The sequence below is a fragment of the Remersonia thermophila genome, chromosome 3, assembly GCF_042764415.1.
Source record: "Remersonia thermophila strain ATCC 22073 chromosome 3, whole genome shotgun sequence".
Classification (NCBI taxonomy): Eukaryota; Fungi; Ascomycota; class Sordariomycetes; order Sordariales; family Chaetomiaceae; genus Remersonia; species Remersonia thermophila.
Window position 1 is genome coordinate 1,834,609 of NC_092219.1, and position 20,477 is coordinate 1,855,085.

The 20,477-nt window shown below is 59.1% G+C and overlaps 4 protein-coding genes across 4 annotated transcripts; 2 read left to right on the forward strand and 2 right to left on the reverse strand.

Moving 5' to 3' along the window:
• Positions 1-1,688: 1,688 nt before the first annotated feature.
• On the forward strand, positions 1,689-3,805 carry VTJ83DRAFT_3338 (uncharacterized protein; the record flags this gene model as incomplete). Its single annotated transcript, XM_071009705.1, has 2 exons — positions 1,689-2,273; positions 2,348-3,805. 2 exons carry the CDS (start codon positions 1,689-1,691, stop codon positions 3,803-3,805), a joined length of 2,043 nt encoding a protein of 680 aa, XP_070867216.1.
• A 1,908-nt stretch (positions 3,806-5,713) lies between these two features.
• On the forward strand, positions 5,714-7,572 carry VTJ83DRAFT_3339 (uncharacterized protein; the record flags this gene model as incomplete). Its single annotated transcript, XM_071009706.1, has 3 exons — positions 5,714-5,883; positions 5,955-7,461; positions 7,546-7,572. 3 exons carry the CDS (start codon positions 5,714-5,716, stop codon positions 7,570-7,572), a joined length of 1,704 nt encoding a protein of 567 aa, XP_070867217.1.
• A 2,788-nt stretch (positions 7,573-10,360) lies between these two features.
• On the reverse strand, positions 10,361-12,762 carry VTJ83DRAFT_3340 (uncharacterized protein; the record flags this gene model as incomplete). Its single annotated transcript, XM_071009708.1, has 3 exons — positions 10,361-12,250; positions 12,328-12,641; positions 12,744-12,762. 3 exons carry the CDS (start codon positions 12,760-12,762, stop codon positions 10,361-10,363), a joined length of 2,223 nt encoding a protein of 740 aa, XP_070867218.1.
• A 6,058-nt stretch (positions 12,763-18,820) lies between these two features.
• Positions 18,821-20,132, reverse strand: VTJ83DRAFT_3341 (uncharacterized protein; the record flags this gene model as incomplete). Its single annotated transcript, XM_071009709.1, has 3 exons — positions 18,821-19,827; positions 19,886-19,946; positions 20,004-20,132. The coding sequence occupies 3 exons, from the start codon at positions 20,130-20,132 to the stop codon at positions 18,821-18,823; spliced, it is 1,197 nt and encodes a 398-aa protein (XP_070867219.1).
• Positions 20,133-20,477: the final 345 nt, after the last annotated feature.

A 20,477-nucleotide genomic window follows, 5' to 3' on the forward strand; every position in this document is an offset into this window, starting at 1 on the left:
GTTCGAACTCTGTTTCGGTTGAATACAATGGACACTAAAGCAACGTGATCCAGCCAGAGGCAACGTGTAAGACATCGTATCGTACTACTGTCAAACAACACAGGGGAGCCAGAGTCTAAAGAGTTGAGGACGGCTATTCCGAAAGGTTCCTAGCAGCAGCCACGCCAAAAAAGACCCGAATCGATGGGTTTGTCAACCTAGGTCTGCCCGATGTCATTGTTCATGTCGTCGATGGACGTTGATGCGGCTGAAACAGGGCTGAGGAAACGGCTAGCGGCAAGTCTTGGCTTGTGGGAATCCGTCCCATGGCGTTGCCCGATCAGGACGTCTCATCGTCCCCACAGCGGCTTGTTCCGGGATGCATGCCCTGGCCCAGTGTTTCAGGTTTCTGACGGGACAGGCATGTTATAAGTACTTCTAGTATTGTTCACGGTCTCTGCCTCGCTGCCAGGCTGAGGTCACAGGACAGGGCTGCCATGGAAGGCCCCTCGTGTTCGGTTTCATTTCTGCTGCATTCCTTCAAATACGATGGATACAATAGGGGTGAGGTGCTGCGCTGGAGATATCCCCTGTCAGGCACTGATCCGGCTCGTCAAGGACACCCTGTTTTTTTTTGTTGTGTGTGTATGGTGATCAAAGAGACAAAGCGCAGGTCAAGGGTTAGGTGGCGACATGGTTGAACGAGGACGTCCATGCACAACGATTCCGATGCACTCAGGTCAGGTATATATCGCTTTCATTCACGCTTTGGAAGAATTGGCAACCAGCGAGGGAAACAAAAACCTTCCAGTGCAATGCTTAGATGGGGGGAGATTCCCTACCGAACCTCCATCCCTTGCTTGGTAGAAAACATAAGGGTGCTGAGCGATTCAAGTTGGGCAAAATCGGCAAGCCAGCAGTTCGCCTGGGGCGGAGGATGTCTCGTTGGAAGAGGCCTCAGCGCCAAGATCTGGCATCCAGGGGGCTTTGAAGCGCAACCAACTGGACGGCAGATGGTGGTGGGGCTCAAGTGCCAGCCCAGCCCCGTGGCCCCAGACTTCGGGCCCCGCTGAAGAGCCCGAATCAGCATGCAGAAAGCTAAAAAAACTGGCATCGAGACTGTGGAACTGCCTGCCCGATCTCCATCCGCCGTCCTCACGTCCCGCCTCGCTCCCTTCTTCTCACCCTCCGCTTCCTTTCCCCTTCCGCCCGCCCCCCTCCCCCTTCCAGCCCGGCAACACGCACGCACCGCCGTCGCCAACACCCAAGGGCCGTTTCTCTTCTCTTACTGTCAACGTTTCCCTCTTCCTGTCGATCGGGGTTTCTACCGCATCGCCTCCTTTCTGCGGCCATTCCTCCGTCCTGCGGGCATCGCCGCCATTTCGCATCGCTGCCGCCCTGCGCCGTCCTCGTGGCCCCCGAACTCGCGTCACGCGACAAGCCCGACACTCAACCCCCTGTGGCTCGCCCTCTGCGATCCAGCAGCCTCTGATACCGACCGCTGGTCCAACCAAGCGCGCCCCTCCATCGACGTGCGACCCTGCCGCACTTCCCGACTCTCCGCTCGCCCCTTGTCCGCCGCCGTTCGGCTCCATCGCACCGCGCCGTCGTCGAGGCCGAGTGTCCTCCCCACGAGACCACCAGGATCCAGGAAACAACAGTAACCCTTTCAACCTTCTGCTTGCGACCATCTGTGACTTTCACTAGTCATGGCGAGTCCGTTGCAGTTTGCCTACCGGACCCAGAAGGCCATCGGCATCTTCGATGCCGACCCCGTCTACGAGGCCGTCCCTGGGTTCGCCCGGCCCGAAGGGAATCTCCGGTGCTGTGTCTACTCACCCTGCGGCCGCTACTTTGCCTACGCCGCCAACGATCGCGTCGTCATCACCGACGCCTCCGCCGGCCACGTCCTGGCGACCCTGCCCATCTCGCCAGTGTATGAGCTCGGCTTTTCTCCTCGCGGGAGCTTCCTGAGCACCTGGGAGCGCCCCTCCAAGGACGAGAACGGCGATGCCACCAAAAACCTCAAGATCTGGCGCGTCCTTGAGGATCTCCCCGAAGGCGCCGAGAAACAGCCGCTGGGCAAGTTTGTCCAAAAGTCGCAGTCGGGCTGGAACCTGCAGTACACGGCCGACGAGAAGTATTGCGCCCGCATGGTCACCAACGAGGTGCAATTCTACAACAGCAACGATCTCTCCACCGTCTGGACCAAGCTGCGCGCTGAGGGTGTTTCCGACTTCGCCCTCGCCCCGGGCCTCAACCAAAACGTTGCCGTCTTCGTCCCGGAGCGCAAGGTGAGCTTATTTCTCTTGTTTTTGTGCTTGACGTTGGACGGCTCGTTTTGGGCTCAAGCTGACCCGCTCTTCAGGGCCAACCTGCCTCCGTCAAGGTCTACAACGTACCGTCGTTCACCAGCCCCGTCTCGCAAAAGACCTTCTTCAAGGGCGACAAGGTGCAGCTCAAGTGGAACGCCCTCGGCACGAGCCTTATCGTCCTCGCTCAGACCGATGTCGACAAGTCCAACAAGAGTTACTACGGCGAGACGACCTTGTACCTGCTCAGCTCCAACGGCGCCGTCGACGCGAGGATCACGCTGGACAAGGAGGGGCCCATCCATGACGTCTCCTGGTCTCCCAACTCGACCGAGTTTGGCGTCGTCTACGGCTACATGCCCGCCAAGACGACCATCTTCAACCACCGCGGCGCCCCTATCCACTCGTTCCCCATCGGGCCGCGCAACACCATCATCTTCTCGCCCACCGGCCGTTTCGTCTTGGTCGCCGGCTTTGGAAACTTGGCCGGCTCCATCGACGTGTACGACCTCGAGAAGGACTACCGCAAGATCTGCACCATTGAGAGCGGCAACCCCAGCGTGTGTGCCTGGAGCCCCGACAGCCGCTACATCATGACCGCCACCACCTCGCCTCGTCTGCGCGTTGACAACGGCATCAAGCTCTGGCACGTTGGCGGCAGCATCATGTACAACGAGGACATGGTCGAGTTGTATAACGTGCTCTGGCGACCCGTCCCGGCCGGCAGCGTCCCGGCGATTGACCCTCTCAACCCCGTGCCGACTCCCCACGCCTCCGCTCTGAAGTACCTCGGCACCGTCAAGACGCCATCCAAGCCCGTGGGCGCGTACCGTCCTCCTGGTGCTCGCGGGACTTCCACCCCGCTGCACTTCAAGCGCGAGGACGAGGGCGGTGCTGCACACACGGTGAGCAACGGCACCCCGTCGATTGGTCCCAACGGCTTCGGCCGTCCGCGTCACCTGGTTCCGGGCGCCGAGCCTGCAGTCCGCACCGTTCCCGGCGCCACGCCTGTTGATGACGGCGCCGCAGCCAAGAAGAAGAAGAAGAGGAACAAGAAGAAGGAGGGCGGAGCCGACGGCGCTCAGGGGGCCGAGGGTCCCGCCCAGGAGGCGGCTTCTGGCAACGACGATCGCAGCCCTGACCGTCGCGGCGGCCAGAGCAACCATGCCCGCAGCCAATCGCGCCACCTGCAGCCTGGCGGCCGCAACCACAGCAACGCGGCGCGCGCTCGCTCGCACAGCCGGCCGGCTCCCGGTAATAAGGGTGCCGCGCCCGCTCCGTCTGCGGCTCCGGCTGCTGCTGCTGCTGCTCCTGCGGGTGGTGATGCTGCTGGTGGCCCCAACCCCATCGCCAAGAAGATCCGCGCCCTGCAAAAGAAGATTCGTGCCATTGAGGAGCTCGAGATGCGCCAATCCGGCGGCGAGAAGCTCGAGGATACCCAGATCAAGAAGATCCAGACCAAGCAGGCTGTGCTTTCCGAGCTGGCTGCCCTGACGGCACAGGGCCAGGAATAGGGTGATGGCACAACGCGCGATGCTGAGGCGAGCCGGGGAGGAGGCAAGAGTAGTAGGAAGGTGAGGGTCAGGCGTGACGGTGGTCAGAAAAAAGATGGGGATCAGGGTACGAGGGGTGATGGCAAGGCATCTCCTGATCGTAGGGCGCATCGTGGTAAGCAGAAGAAGGAGCGGAAGCAGGAGTGATGCGAAAGGTGCTCGTCTTGGGGGAGTTTTGGAGGCGGTCCTGTGTTTGGCGGTGCGGCCCTGGTGAGCGGGATTCAGCGATGCATTCAGCGTGGAGTGGATGGGGGAAAGGAAAGGAAGCGCTGCCATACCTGCCGGAGCATCCTGCGTGCGGGAAGATAGCATAGGAGGAGGTACTTGCTTGGCCTGACTGAGGCTGCCGGGGGCCAGGGCAGAACATCAACGTCGGTCCTGCGGATCGGCGGAGGGGAAAACTCCAAACTCTCGAGCAGGCCAGACTGTCTTGATACCTAGCTATCTATATACCTATCTACCTCCTGAGGGGGGGGGCTCCATACGGTCTCCATTGGGGTTGCGGTTTGATTGTCAGCGAGAGCTCTTCGACTCTGGGTTGTCTGTCTGCCTGTGAGTGCGTGTCGTGCCATGTTTGCTGAACCGTGCTTGTGTTGCTGCGGGTCAGGGAACTCCCCGAGACCAAGGGCCGCGCGGTCTCGAGTTCCAGCCGTTTGTGTGTCGCTATCAACCTTTACAAGCAGGAAACGAGTTCCACGATCTTTGGGGTTCGATTCTGTTCAGCCTTCGGCGCCTCTGTGGGCTTGCCTCTCTGGCTGAAACAAGATCCGGGACAAACCACTGTTAGACTTGCGACTCTGCGCTGCCCACCGAAATCCTGAGACAAGGCGCGTCCCGCTGCAGTCTGCACATGCGTCTACTGCGTATGTACATCGCCCCGCAGCCAGCCAACCCGACGTGCAGCGGACTTCAATCGAGCATCAGCACGTCATACAGTCGCCAAAGCCTCCATCGGACAATTATTTCACTGTTGCCCGCCGGCACGGAGGCATTGACAACCGTATGATGAGTCGCAGGAACGTTTCACGCGATGAGGCGAAGCCAGCGGCACCCGTTCGGGCGCACCACAAGGCTCGAAAGAAGTCCCATCAAATTGAAAAGTTGCCCGTTTGGGAAGACGCCGGGCCAGGGTCAAATCGCTTTCTTATGTAACTACTAGTTATACGCCGTTCGCGTTCTTCCCGATGCGTTTGGGCCCCGCTTATCTTTTGCCGCGGACAAGGAACGGTCACGTGGCGGTGACGTAGGAGGTTCTGTCTCGGACGAACACCCTCTTGGCTGCGATCGGATTGAGCTCGGCATCGCGCTTGGCTGATCCCAACGGCGACCTTCAACCACACTTTTTTGTTTCTTGCTTGTTTGACAAGGTGGTCAGCGAAGGGCCCATCGAACACGCTTCTCTTCAGTCAGCCCCAGCCATGGTTATCGTCGAACTACGAACCCTCGCTCACCAGACTCTTGTGGGTGCGAGCGTCAGCATGGATTCCGCTGGCCAGGGTTGCGTCACGCGACTTTCGCCTTCATACTTCAATTGATAACCAATTCCAAGTCAAAAGTGAACCAAAGCTTAACCTCGTTCATCCAACATTACGTGCTGCCGATATCCGACGGCCAGCTGTGTCAAGGCCACCCATCCGTCCTCTTCTACCACCGACCTATCCAGCATCTCCCCGGTGATACGTGATACCAGGAGCGAGGCAAACACCCTCCCCAAGAAACACGTCGCCATCGGTTCAAGCTCGCTCGCCATCGCATGCATCGAAGTGCCTCGGCCGAAGTGGCCTGATCGAACGCCACATCCTCCTTATACTCCCTTTCTTGTGTCCGGGAGCATCAGTACGCCCTGTCTAATCCCGCATTGGCGTCGCCATGGCGTCCACCTCGGCCGATCACACCGACGCCGCCGGCCGCGTCCTCCGGCCCCGGATGTCCGCCCGGCCCCACCTCTCACAGACGAGCAGCGCCGACGATCTCCACGGCGTCCTCAGCGCTCTAACAAAGAGCAACGGCAATGGCATTCTGTGCTCCGAATCGAACAGGTGAGCAGAGATCTCACCCCAGAGATGCTTTCGCGCCAGGGAGACTCACAGAGGTTCGCTTCGTCCGTCAGCGGGCACTCCACGCCCATACCCCATGATGCGCCGCCCTCTGTCCAGTCGCTCTCGACAGCTCGCAAGCAAGTCCGCGCCGAGCAACGCCGTCGCCTCTTCCCGACCGTCGAGTTCGCAAGCCGTGTGTCCCATTTCGACCCCAACAGCGACTACCGCGACTTCCATGGCTTCTTCAACCTCTTCTGGGTCGGGCTGGCGATCATGTGCATCACCACCATGCTTCGCAACATCAAGGACACGGGATACCCGCTGCGCGTTGAGATCTGGAGCCTCTTCACCGTCAAGATTTGGCACCTCGCCATCGCCGACTTCTTCATGGTCGCCAGCACCGCCGTGGCCCTCCCCTTGCATCGGATCTTCCGCGCCGCTCCGGCTGGCTCGGCCCTGACCTGGGCTCGCGGTGGCATGGCCATTATGAGCATCTACCAGGTCCTGTGGCTGGCCCTATGGATCGCCGTGCCCTTCCTGCTGGAGTGGACTTGGACCTCCCAGGTCTTTCTCGTGCTCCACACTATGGTCCTGCTCATGAAAATGCACTCGTACGCCTTCTACAACGGTCATCTCAGCGAGACCGAGAAGCGCCTTCGGGCCCTCGACGACCCCTCGACGGCCTCGCGCGCTCCTGCCTACATCTACCCGACAACCAGGAACCCTATGGGAACCATGACCGCCGGTCACTCTGACGCCAACGGCCAGAAGGCGAACGGGACCACGGAGGATGCCGAGACCGTTGCGCAGCTTCGCGAGGTCCTCGCGCGCGAGCTGACGAGCCCCATTGGCAACATCACATATCCGGCCAACCTGACCTGGGCCAACTACGTTGACTACATCTTCTGCCCGACCCTGTGCTACGAGATCGAATACCCGCGCAGCGACAAGATCAACTGGCCCAACCTCTTCTCCAAGATCGCCGCCGTCTTTGGCTGCATCTCGCTGCTGACTCTCATCTCGGAGGAGTTCATCCTGCCCGCCCTCGTCGACGCTTCGCGGCGCCTGGACCCTTCCCTCCGCGCCGAGTCGGCCCCGCTCACGGCCGTCGAGGTGCTGCTCGTGCTCGCCGAGACCGTCTCGTGGCTCCTCTTTCCCTTCATGCTGACCCTGCTGCTCGTCTTCCTCGTCATCTTCGAGTACGTGCTCGGCGCCTTCGCGGAGCTGACGCGGTTTGCGGATCGCCACTTCTACAGCGACTGGTGGAACAGCACCGACTGGATGGAATTCTCGCGCGAGTGGAACGTGCCCGTGTACAGCTTTTTACGGCGGCATGTCTACAGCGCCAGCCGGCCCTACATTGGCAAGGCGAATGCCACCGTCATCACGTTTCTGATCAGCGCCATCGGTCATGAGATCGTCATGGCCTGCATCACCAAGAAGATTCGCGGGTATGGCTTCGTGTGCCAGATGCTCCAGCTGCCCATCGTCGTCCTGCAGCGTACCCGCTGGGTCAGAGGGCGCAAGACGCTAAACAATGTCTGCTTCTGGTGCAGCATGATTCTGGGGTTGAGCTTGGTGAGGATCTACAGGCCACTACTCTCTGCTAACGTGACTTCCTTTGGCTGACCTTTTTTTTTTTTTCTTTTTTTGATTTCATAGATCTGCTCATTGTACGTCTTGGTTTAATTGACGAGCCACCAAAAGTAGTAGCAGCATGCGGGCACATGAATGGTTCTGCTGCGCCCCATCCCACCTCCACCAGGAACCTTACAAACAAGAAACACGAGAAAGGAAACCAAAAACGAAAACGTCGAAACGAAAAAACATACAAAATGCGAACCCTCTTACCAACGTATCTGGGGGAACCTTCGAGGAAACGCCGGCATGCCTAGCTTGCAGTGCCGTAAACCCCTGCATATCCTCATGCACACGAGCCTTGCGCGGGCTTGCGACCGTCTGACGTGGCTTCGTGAGGCGAGGTCAGGCGATGCGGCACAGGGCGACAAAGCAAGGCAGGGCAGCAAGACTACTGCAAGGCGTCCGAGATACCGTGAAGGCATGTTCCCCGGCTTTTGCCCCGTGGGCTCGAGCGCCTTGTTTTGCAGATGGACGCATGCATGCATGCATGCATCACTCATGTAGGCGTGGGGACTGGCACGGATCACAGAGCAAGGCAAACGCGGGATGAAGGAAATCCGAGGTCGCTACCTTAAGCAGTCACCACCGTACAGGTGCCTTACCGAGCTGGCTAGGCGCCTGCCGGTACTTCTCTTGTTGTGCATATGCATTCTCTTCGCAGTAAATATGGGGCGAGAACCAGAAGTGCTTGGAGGGGAGAGGAGCAAAAAAAAAAAAAAAAAAAAAAAAGGGGGGATGAGATAGTGTCGGGACTATATAGGCGTGACGGACCGTTGACGGGCCGTCAACCCTTCAGTAGCAGCTGGAAATAAACACAGTAGTCTTAGCGATTACAGGGTCAAAAGGGGCCCCCCTGAAGGGACCCCTAAGGATCCAGGGGATTAAGACTCTCCACCACGAAGACTACGATACAGCCAAGAATACGACCCTCTGAGATACAGTTTGGCCAATAGAAGTGGCCTTTTGAAGCTCCATTTGCAAGATTCCTCCGTTTTGCGTGACCGTGGCTCAATAGATAGGGATACCCGTTTTAGACTTTACCTTGGTTTTTTTTTTTTATCTGGGCGTTTTTGTACGGCAGACACAGACTGGATGGGGGCAGGTGGACGGACGGACAGGCGGATGGATGGATGGATAGGGGGATAGGTGGGGGAACAAAACGGACATATGTGCATGGCTGCTTGGAACTCTCTAAACACCCCTCTCAGTTGGGTTCAAACTCGAACCTCGGCCAAGTTGTTGGTTAGTTATTACCTACAACCTAAATTTACCTGTCATCATGATACCAACCATCAGGTACCGACCTGGAGGCCCGGTAGGTTCAGGTACCTGCTTGGTGGCGTCTCGTTGCCTTATCTAGGTACCTTACCTACGGTAGCGGGTACCGGAGGGTTCTTCCAACCCCGAATCAGGGCGTATTCCGTCTCGAGCCGTCATGTACCCAAGCTTAGGTACCTATCTCGTATCTCTGTTTTCTCGGAGTTGGCGATTACGGCCTCATCCCCCCCTGAGCTGTCTGCTTGGTCGCTCGACACCCGGCCGTCGGGCTGTCTCTGTGGATACGTACTATCGTTCGTTTTTCCGACGGAACACGCAAGAGTCGCACACTCCAAGTCAATCGTAAGCGGGATCGATGTAGAGGGGCTGTTTGGACAAGATGACGCAGAATTAAGAATCCAGGTGGGTTACCTGATCCACTGTAGGGGTGTACTGAAAACCTTGTAAATGACTACCAAGATGAGTGTGCACGGCTTGACCTGTGGACATTGTTGTTGTTGCATTGTTGTTGTTGTTGGCTCCTCCCCGTCATCACCGCTTGGAAATGGATCGCTTGTCTCACTGCCCAAGCATCTTTAGGCACTTTGCGAGTCCTGTTTGCTTCACTGCCAGCCAAGTTGATCTACCTTCATTTGCCAGAAAGTAGGGCCAACTATGCTAAGCCAAGTCGATCGCTAAGGTAGATCAACCCAAGCAGGGCGACGAGAGATCCAAGCCATAGGCAAACACAAGTGGGGGAGCGAGCCATGGAGGAACAGAAACAGAATGAAGTAGCCAACAAAAACGAGACCAAAAAACAAGGAGATCGATCATGAGATGCTCTCATCCAAAGTTCGTTGCCCGTTTCCCTTTCGCGCTCCCTTCGGAACTCCCCCTCTGACTCCGTTGCCTTTCCCGATCCTCTCTGCGGTCATGACCTTCGTCCAATGACCAACCCAACATCCAATCTACTGTCGCGCCTCCGATGCCAACCGATGGACCAAAACCTGACCAAAGCGATCCACGTCTCCGTGGGTGTGCATGCAAGAGCCTGGCAAGTAGCAGCCTTTCCAGGACTTGCCAGCCAGCTCTGCCCAAGACCTTGGTCATGCGAGACCCCTCTTCCAACCGGCCGTTACCTTACCATGCCCCGTCCCACCCTGTCCCGTTCATGCCACCGACGCAGCCGCCAGCCTGACCCGCCTGTCCATGCTGTCCCAGCCGACCTGTCGCTCCCAATGCCATGCCCAAAAGCCTCCAGTGGAAGGACTCGACTTGCTCTCCCTCGAAAGAGTCAAGACACGACTGGATCGTGACCGGTTTCCACATGATGGCTTCCGTCGCGGGAGACGGCTGCCAAAGCAAAAGGGAACTCAGAAGCCTCCGTCAAACTCCAAAACACCGAACCTCAAACTCCAAAATGCGAACAATGAGAGGAACAGCAGCAACGTGACATCATCATCATCATAGCTTCATCCTCGGTGAAACCCATGAGTCTTTCGCCCATTAGCGATTATAAGGAAAAAGAAAGGAAACAAGCTCGCAAGCGGCTGTGACCAGAGAGGCGCCAGGAGACACCTCACGCTGCGCCGACGTAGCCCTCGGGATGGTAATACAAGGGCTCCTCGTAGCGAGAATATACGACGTCTCCCTCGGTGTAGTCCTTGGACACCTTGACGCGGAATCCGTGCGCGTCGCGGTAGGAGGTAGGCGAGCGAGAGTAGGGGTTGAGCCCTTCGGTGGGCACCGTGTAGCTGCGTCTCGACGTGGGCGACTCGCCATACGGATAGAGCGTCGGGTCCAGCTTGGACGAGCTCTTGTAGCGGTGGCCCGAGGGCGAGCGGTGGCGGCGGCTGTGGCTGTGGCTGCCGCGGTGGCGACGCCTGTCGTGCTCCTCGTCCAACTCGAAGTCGAATTCGTAGTCCGACGTCATGCCCGGACCCCAGGTCTGGTTGCGGGAGAGGGAAGGAATGGTATACACATCGGGCTGCGTCCGGCTGCTGCGCGGGGGGGATTCGGGAATCGTCGGGGCGGCGGTATACGCTCTGGACAGGTTGGGAATCGGACGCGCCTTGGGCGACGCGTCGGCCCCATCGTACTCCTTGAGTTTCTCTCTTGACCGCGCCGCCTCGTTGGAGGCGCGGCGGTGGCGTGATGATACGTGCCGGGGAACGTCGTCCTCGAGGTCCACGGGTGGCGGGGTCGGCACGGCAGGCGGGTCCCGGTCCTTGGGGCTCTGTGTCCAGTAAAGGGGAACCGAAGTGGTGGGAAGGGAGCTGCCGGACTTCGCAATGTAGTCCTTGACGGATTCGAAGATCTCCTCATGCTTCTCGGTGCCGACGTGCGGAGACTTGGCCCGGTGCGAGCTCGACTTGTCGCGGTCGCGGCGTTCACGGTCGCGTTCCCGCTCCCGCGTCTCGTCGTGCTTCTTGCTCGGAGACTTCTTCTTTTCGGACTTGCCCGTCACATACTTTTCGTCCTCTTGGATCACCTTTTCGAACTTGTCGTGGTACTCTTCGAGGTAGGGACGACGCTTGTCCTCGGAAGCACGGCGGCGGTCTTTGTCCCTCTCCCGTTCCCGCTCCTTCTCCAGGCGTTTCTTCTCCGCCTTGCGCTCCTTTTCCTTCTCACGTTCCCTCTCCTTCTCCTTCTCGCGCTCCAGCTCTTCCTCCTCCTTTCTGCGCCGGCGCTCCTCACGCCTCTCCTCGTCCCGCCGCGACGACTTCTCGTAGCTGGCGGTCCGGCGGGCCGTCTTTTCAGGCTTCTCCGGCTTTTCCCCGGGCTCCTCGTACACGGGAGTGATGCGGATCGAGGTGATGATCTCCTCTTGAGAACGCTTCGGAGTGGCCGCGTAGTAGGCGTGCAACTTCTCGCTGGACGACGAGCTCTTGTGCTTGGGCCGTTCCGGGGAGGGCACATCATACGTGGCGGTTGAATACTTGGAGGAGCTGCGCGGAACCGAGATGTTGGGCGTTGTTTTTACCTCCTGGGCCTTGGCGCGCTGCATCTCAGCCAGGCGCAGCTTCTGCTCGTACTTTGTCCTTTCGACATCGTCATTGAGTAACTCATAAGCCTGCTGCACCTTTTGGAACTCGCTGGCCTTGAGTGCCTTGAGAGCCGGATCTTGAATCTTGTCGGGATGGCATTTGAGCACGAGTTTCTTGTAGGCCGAGCGGATCTCAGCCTTGTCTGCAGTTCTCTCGACACCGAGCGCTTTCCATGGGTCCGGAGGAAGAGTGCTGGTCATAGTGGTCTGGTGTGATGAGTGATTGGTGGATGCGGGTTCCCGTCGAGTGCCAGCACCGGGGGGTGATGTGTTGAGGATGAAACGATCGTGGGGTGTCGATGAGGGTGGGGGGTTTCGAGGGTGGAGGAGCGGTAGATAACCGTCGTTGTCGGCGTCGGCGTCGTCCAGGCGGCGTCCGGCAGGAAGGCAGCAGTGGTCAACGTTTACCGTCGAGACTGCTACCTAGATGGGAGCCGGAGGCGTGACGGTGGCTCGGCTCAGACGAGCAAAGGAGGGTGTGGGCGGCGGCGTTATGCAACGAGGCGAGTGTGGTAATGGAATGAAAGGCCCGCTGGCGACTTGCGGCCGGCGGCACAGGGGGGGGAGGGGATGCAATGATAGAAATGTGCAGTGGTTTGGGTTGGGGGCTGTTGAGCTGCTATGACAGCAAGCGGGGAGGGAGTGTGGGGGAGAAGAAGGAAATCAAGAAGGGGATATGCTCGGTATATGGGGTGAACACGTCGTTGGTGTGGAGTTCCAGGCGACCTCCCCCCAGCACCAAGCAACCGTCGTTGCCGTCGTGATGTGGCAACCTTGAAATGGCGGCACGGCCGTTGTTCCTCGGCCAAGACACCTTAGACTCGAGGAGGGAAAAGAAGAAGAAAAAGACGAGCGACGTGAGAAACCAGCCGCGTTTGCAGAACGGCTCGCAAAGACGGTCAGGCCCAGCCCAAACAAGCCAGCCAAAGGATCATTGATTGAAGGGTGATTGTCGGTGGTGTGAGGTGGTGAAGAGTGGGAAAACAGGCCAGCGATCACCCGTTTTCTCTGAGGACGGGGAGAAGGACCTCAGAGACACAGGACAGGCGGGATGGATGCGAGTCTTGTTTGGGCAGCAGCCGGACCTCGTGAGGGGGTAACACTCAGGGCCGGGGGGGGGGGGGGACGTCGTCGAAGAGGTGGGGCGCTGTGCTGAGGAATCCATACTGGGAAGGGGAACAAAGTTACCATCGAGGAGGGGTCATTGCGATTGGTTGACGCAAGAGGGGCGACGAGCGCTGCGCTCCGGTGGGTTGTGGGTTCTGGGCGGGCAGCCGGGGGTGGGGAACTCGCGGGCGGGCAAGTGGGCCGTCACGATCGGCTCGCAAGACGTTGATTGGCCTCCCGCGGTTCTCTCCACCCGTTCCGAATGGCTGACGGACATCTCCTCACCACGCCTCCTCACTGGGCGTCCGGTGGTACCTTCTCATCCCTGTGCTTCTGTCAGCTTCCACCGTGTCTTTGAGCGCTGAGATGTGCTCAGCTTCCATCCTTCATGATCCAAGCAGACGCAGACATGCGGATACGGCCTGCATAGTGCTGGGCTTGGGCGTTTAGCCCCCAGCCAGTGCAGCCACAATGCCCGGGCTCGTCGCCTCCGAATCTCCCCTAGCTGTGTTTTTGACACATCTGCGCCCCAAGACGGGCGCTGAAGCAAGCCGGGCCATGACAAACCAGGCCCTCCAGACCCTCCACTCTCCTCTGCGCGCCGGGATGCGCTGGGATAGGCGAACAAGACATTGGACCTCCAAAGTTGGCCCATTGCCTGCCGGGCAAAATGGCCACGGACCAATCCTTTGCCCACACCAGCAGCGCCAGCAAGCAAACGGCCTCCTGCGCGGCCTCTTGCGCGGCCTTCAACACATGGGTAAGCCGCATCCGAGGTCCAGCGCGCACCAAGGTCGTCATCGTGGCAACGTGGAGTCTGGTTGCAAGAATCCGGGGGCCTTGGGTGGTCTGGTTTGCTTCTGTGTCTCGGATCGCCAACGCCGGGGACGCCTCAGCCGTGCCACCCTCGGATCCCGCAAAATCGCCGATCCGAAGAGTGGCGGTGGCTGGTGGGCTGTGGGAGCGTTGAACGTTACAGCAACGTTGCCGACCTCGGGAGCAAAACAGGCACGGCATATCGGCTTGCTGTGAGGTCGGGGCGCGTTCCTGACCCCCCCCCCTCCCCTTTTCTTCGAACCCATTGCCTGAAACTTTTCACCTATCGCCGGGCATTCCCAAAACTTCCCGTAGCCTCGATCCTTCAGGATTGTTTTTTTGTCGAGACCGATCTGGGAGGCCAAGGCAACATCCGCTGAAAGTCGGCGGAACAACAACATTGGTTGACGGGGCAGCAGGTGTTTCACGCTCGCTTCGGTTCGGGAAGACAATCGGCGGTGAAGGTGCAGATGCTGCGGCCTCGCCCGGCAACGAAATAGCTCCTCAAACCATGCCATGGTGGCTTCTTGATCAAGGAGCAGGCAATGCTCCATCAGATGTAAGCGGTGCGTTCGCCGAGTCCCAGCGAGCTGGATGCCCTACTAGATCGTGGATGATGGCCCCATGCTCCGGGTCCAGCTGTGGTGGTTGCGGTCACCAGGGCGCTGGGTCAGGGCACTGGAAGCATGGGAATCGGCGTTAGCCCTGACATGTCAGCGGCTCGGCCTTTGCACCATGGCTATGGCATCGCCGGCACGTTCCACATGGCTGTTTGTTTTGGTGTGCTGGCCGAAAGCCTCAGGAGGCGTACCGCTCCCAGCAAGCACTTACACCGTACAGCGGCTGGGCAGTGTCAGGTGCCTCGATCACGGGGTTCATCCCATATTCCCTGGATCCGGTCTGATCGCTAGGCTCCGTCCAAACTTGACTCGTGAATAATGCAAGATCAGGTCCCACGTCGACACGAGGGCGAAAGCTCATGAGAAGTTGGCACCACACACGGGTGCTCCCGGCCAGGGGTCCCTCGCTCATGATTCGCACTCTCGTCGCTGCATCGGTGTCGCAGGGCCCAAAGCGACGCCCACGCTTGGGAGACATCAGGAGCGTCTCTTCCAGGCATCCTGACAGGGTCGCTACCAGTACGGCACGGCCAGAAAACACTCGCAGCGCAGCAAACCTGCGAGGCAACCTGCCCCCCATCCGATGGTGCTCGGCGCTCCCGTCGGTTCCCCAGGCTTTCCAGATACAGCATATCCGCCCACCACCTCCCTCTCTGGCTGGGGATGACCTGCAGAAGATGAACCATCGCGGAATTGGGAGCGGCTGTGGGGTTTGCTCTGTAGAGGCTTTCCGATGACGGGGCTTACGATTGACAACCCAGAGATCAACCATCACGAAGGGGGCAGGCGAACAAAGCCATCCAATAGGCTTCGGCTCTTCCCTTTACGGGGTGTTGCACTGGGCCACGATGCTCAGAGGTTACCAGGTCGGACGCACTAAGTAAATGTGTCTGCAGCCCGCAGGCCACTCATCAGAGGCCCAGCCGTCCGTCCCACCGTGCCGAGTGGGATTTCTGTCTCGTCTTTTCGTGGGGTTGTTAGGTAATTCCTCAAAACAACACTGGATGCATCGTCCGGCAATTCTGCTCTGGGAATAAACAGCGGCTCCGCTGCCCGCTTGTCGCCAGTCAGTCGCGTTTCATATCATAACACCCGGCCGATGGCCGAGGGGAAAAGAACGCGCCGCCCGTGGAGGAGCGATCGAAAGGTGGGAGAGCGCCCTGGCATCTTCCGTCCGCCCACTCAGGACCTCGGGACATCATACCACCATTCCCTCGCCCTCCATCTCCCCGCCGCCGAAACCAGGTACAACGGATGCCGCCCGCGACATCACGCTGCCCGGAACTCGTGCTGCTGACCTCACCACGCCCACGGGACTACGCCGCACCAACGCTTACCCTTGGTCGGGCGGGAGGGTTGGCGGTGCTGTGACCCCGACTTTGGGTTCCATGCCCCCTGGATGCATTGCTGGTTGTCGATTGTTTAGAACCCACTCAGTCCGGGCCTGAACGGCTTTCTCCAAACCCAGCATCCCACCAATCTCGATCCCCTACCACGTTGGCTACCACGAGGTGGGGTTAGCCATGTGCTTGGCACATGGCTGAAGTGTTTTGTTGTGATTCGTGTTCGTTGCCACATACATACTGCTACGGTACAAAACTGCCGTAGGAGAACGGGGCCTTTCCTTAATGCTTCCAATAGGGTCCGACCTCGTGCACTCGCCTGTGCCTCCGTCCAATCCACATGCCCGTTTCCCAGACCAGGTGGGATGCATGCATGCAATCCCCGCGCTCGTGAACCCGTGATTGGGCGGTTGGCCGGGGGTCATGGCCATTCGCGGCCCGGTCAGATAGCGTTAGCACATGAGAGGAGCATGTAGACTGGGGCAGGAGTCGTACACGCAAGCCTTCTTCGATGGATGGTTGGATACCTAGGTGGTGAAGTCGGCCACTAACTACTGCATCATCGGGCTCCTGGTCCCTCTCATTGGAGCCCCTCACTTCCGGTTTGGGACAGCTCCCTTCCATACCCCACCGCCTGAACTCTCGACAACCAACGAAAAGCGTTTATTGCAGACGGACCGAGACGCAAAAACCGCTCGTCCAATGTGTGAGAGGTGCGTCTTGTGCTAGGACGGTCTAGGGAATGTACACAGTACCTAGGTACCTTGGGGAGGTGGGTTTGAAATGTGACGGACGCGTGGACCTATCAAACCCCCCTCTCGCTTTTCGCCCCGCTCATCCGTCCTCGTCTGGGGCTACTCCATCTTCAAGGCAGGGCGGGCATCATTCGCCGGATCCTGCATCCCGTCGAGAGCCATGAGCGAAGCAGAAACATATCGTGATGTTGAACCGAAAGAACGCTCCATGGAGCGCTGGAAGTTGCTACCCCGTCTCTCCTGGCCTCCCCGCGGGCCAGGGCAGCCCTACCTAGGTACCTAGGGATCGGGAAGCGGGGCATGTAGTTGGCACCCCACGACGGTGGAAAGTGATGAACGGGCGCAACGGACAGATGGACCCAAACCCCGGATCGGACCAACTATTTTGGGGGTCATCTGTTGCTTTTGCCGGCCTGTCTCTGCGCTGCCCATCCCCGTTCATCACAAGTCAGCTCGCGGACCAGCCCGCCCCCAAACGCTCCTGTCAAAAAACGCCACCGATGGAACACCGGGACGGATAGGCCGCGGGTCATCCTCAGCTGTGCGTGATTCCCGCGGACGGATGCAACGGCTAGGCCGCTCAGCCCGACGGTTGACATTGTGGCAGCGCTCCCCGGCGCTTCCGTGGTGGTCAGCTGCTGAGGTCCGTGGAGGGTGTTCTCGCCAAGACTCCAAGGTGAGACCTGAACGTGCAAGTCAAACTTGGCTTGTGGTGGCTGTCATGGTCACGACCAACCTCGTGCTTCCATGGTGGCCACAGCGTCTCGTCACATAACCACCAGTGCCTCCTTGCTACTGATGCACGTGTCTTGTTCAAGCAACTTGTGAGTGCTTTACCTCCATACGTACCACGTGAGGATTCGATCCCATCCCCACGCGATGCCCACGCGTCGGATCACATCGTCATGCGAGATAGGTCGATCACCAAAGCCCCGCACACTAAGTCCGGACGGTACCTATCGTTGTTTACATGAGATCCCCCCCCCCCCCCCGCGCGCCCCTCTCTCCCTCCACATCTCAACGACCTGAGACTTTTCCATAATGAGCTGGTTGTTCCGATGGCCTGTTGGGTTCCTCCTCGCTTCCTGAGTTCTGCATTGCTCAGGAGAGGGTCGTTACCCCGCCAAAGGCGCCCTTCCCCCCGCTCCTTTCGTCCCACGGCCACGGCGCTCCTCCTATCCCGTGCAATTATTTCCTACTTCAGTAGTCCTCCCTCACACGGCATAACCGTTTTGGGGCAGGATTGCATACTGGTCCGGGGTCCAGATCGGTATCACGAGACAACGGCGTTACAGAACTACCACAGTATATGCCAATGCTCCGCGGCAAAGAGGCGCGGGCTGTCTCGCATACAGGCGCTGATCAAGCGAGCGAAGGCTTGGGCCATGGCAGGTGTGGGGGACTTGACTAGCGGATCAAGCGGATTAAGCGCAAAACATCGGTCGCCCGCATGACATGACAGAATGGAGGAGTCGTGCCCTGCCGGGCTGAGTTTTTCCAGCTTCGAGCGTCACCAAGGTGATGGGCAGTCCCGCATCCCTTGGGCAGCTCTGTCGTACCACCAGACAACGGTGCCTATTGTTGCGGCCTGCAGACCAGAGCGAGATACGTCGAGTCCATTGAGACGTGTTGCACGGAAAGGCAAAAAATATCTTGGAAGTCCCTCGCGCCCGATGCTGCTTGTGCCACCTCCAGAAGCAGACTATGCCCTACGTTGCATGGTGGATCCACGATGAGCAGAGCGCTGAGCATCGCGTGCAGATTACTGGTGCAGCAGCAGGTGGTGGATAGCAAAGGTGCGTGGCGGTGAGGGGAGCACATGGTTGAACAATCTTCGAGAACAACGTTCAGTCGTGGAAAGAATGTTTGTACTTTCAATCTTCGCACTGCAGACCCGCTCTCTTCAGCTCTCGGGTTTGGGGTCCCGCATGACAGTGTCTCCGGCGCTCTTCGTGTTTGCTTGGGCACTCTGGGTTCTAATTAAAGTTCCTGTCTCTGAGAAATATCGAGGTCTCAAACAGGTGGCAGTCCATGTGTGCCATCCCGGTAGCAGAAGGCCGCGTTGCGACGAGGAAATGGCGGTGGCAGGAGAAGACGAACTTCGTTGAACCGGGATGGGGGATACCTGCTGGGAACCTTGACCATGCCAACAAAGCAAACAATGTCGAACGTTGGTTCACCGAAGGGGGGCCGCTACAGTCTGGGACAAGACGGCCCGACCCATCGTCCTGAGAGGCCATCTAGCACTTATATCCCAAAGGTTCCCAAAAGTAGGAACAGCATGTAAAAGAAGGACGTAAGCGAGTCTGCGTTGATAAACCAACCAGGCGACGACCAGCCCGGTTTGCACCATCACTCCCACACCGGCAAGTCAATATCCACGACAACGGGCTTGTTTAGCCGCTTCCCACCCAGATGAGGCCAGCTGGTGGCCATAATGGCAGCGTTGACCACGCACGTCTCGAGGCGGCCGGTCCTGTCCAGCTGCCTCAACTCCGACTTGCAAGAGTCGGTGGATGTGGAAAGAGCCGCTTCCCCGCTTTGATGTTCAGCAGTACCTCCTATACGAACAGGGCCGACGGCACTGTCCGACTGTCCACTGCCCCGGCCGGCCACCGCTTGCGACTCGCTGGGTGTCTCGCTGGGCGGCGCCGCCACGGCTCGACCCTCGTGGAACAAGAGTGGCCGGTTCCCCTTGCGACCTGTCAAATCCACGAGACTGATCTTTGCGGACGCCGGGTCCGGGTTGGGGTCTTGCCACGGCTCACGAGATAGGATGGCCGCAGCCGCGGCAGCGGGCGGATCCTTCTCGGCGGACGGGAGGCCGTCAACATCCCACATGACGCGCTCGGCGCCTCGCGCCTGGTGGACGTGCCCGCACACGTGCAACCGCGGCCGGACCACAGCGAGGGCTTTGGCTAGCTCGGAGCAGCCGGCACCGCCGTCGCAGTGCGTGGCCGCTGGCGTGTGGGTGACGAGGATATCGATGGTGGGCGGGATTGCGGACCAGAGGGCGGCCGCCGTTTTCTTGGGGCTCAGAGCATCGCTGCCCCTGCCGCTCTGGCCCGAAGGGTCTGCACCGACATCCCCATTGGCGGGAACCTCAGCATCTGCGCGAGGGTACATAAACGCCCAGGTGCCGTACTGGGGGCTGTATGGCGACCCAAAGACGGTAAACTCAGTCCTGGGGCCGTCGGGACGCTTGAGTCGCACCGTGACGCTGCTGTGCTCGAGGTAGATGATGCTGCGGCTCGAGGCTAGCAGCGCGCGGCACTTGGCCAGATCCTGGGGGATCTGGTTGTAGAAGCTGGACGCATGCTTCGCATAGAAGGCCTCGTCAAGCGTGATATCGTGGTTCCCTGTGTCACGATACTGTCTGAGCTTTCCGCTGCCCGATGGGCGCAGCTAAGTTGATACCTGCAATGACAATCTTGGCTTCATAGTCAACCTTTTCTAGCCACCGAATGGCCTTGGAGAGCTGGCAAGCGTGTTAGTTTCCGTCAGGTACTTTAAAATGGTTGGGGCTCTGGCTTACCTCTGAGTAGCTGCCCTGGTTGGTTAGATCCCCGGCATGAATCAAAACATCGCCCTTGGGCAGCTTGACTGTGGTGTTGTGTGTGTCGCTGATGCAGACGATCCTCGTTCGCCGTGTTGGACGAGACATGGCGTTCGTGTCCACCGGACGGATCCCGTAGCCGACGAGGTTGCGAGTACACAGAGGCCTCTTTTCTTCCCAAAGTTGGGCATGGAAAAACCACTCGGCCCAGGTGGCAAGGACCGGAGATCACCGCTCGTCAGTTTAAGAAGCAGGAGGAGTTTTTTGTGACAATGTTGCGGCGTCCTTTCTTTTTGTTCGGTGCATGACGGTGCTAGGATGAGCCGACAAAACCAGCAAGTGAAGCCGTTGATGTTGACGAAACAGGCAATGCGTGCTGTGCCATGCTAAAATGAGCGAGGTCGAGCGAATGGAACGACAGACCCTGCGGAGGCGCACGGGCCATATCAAACG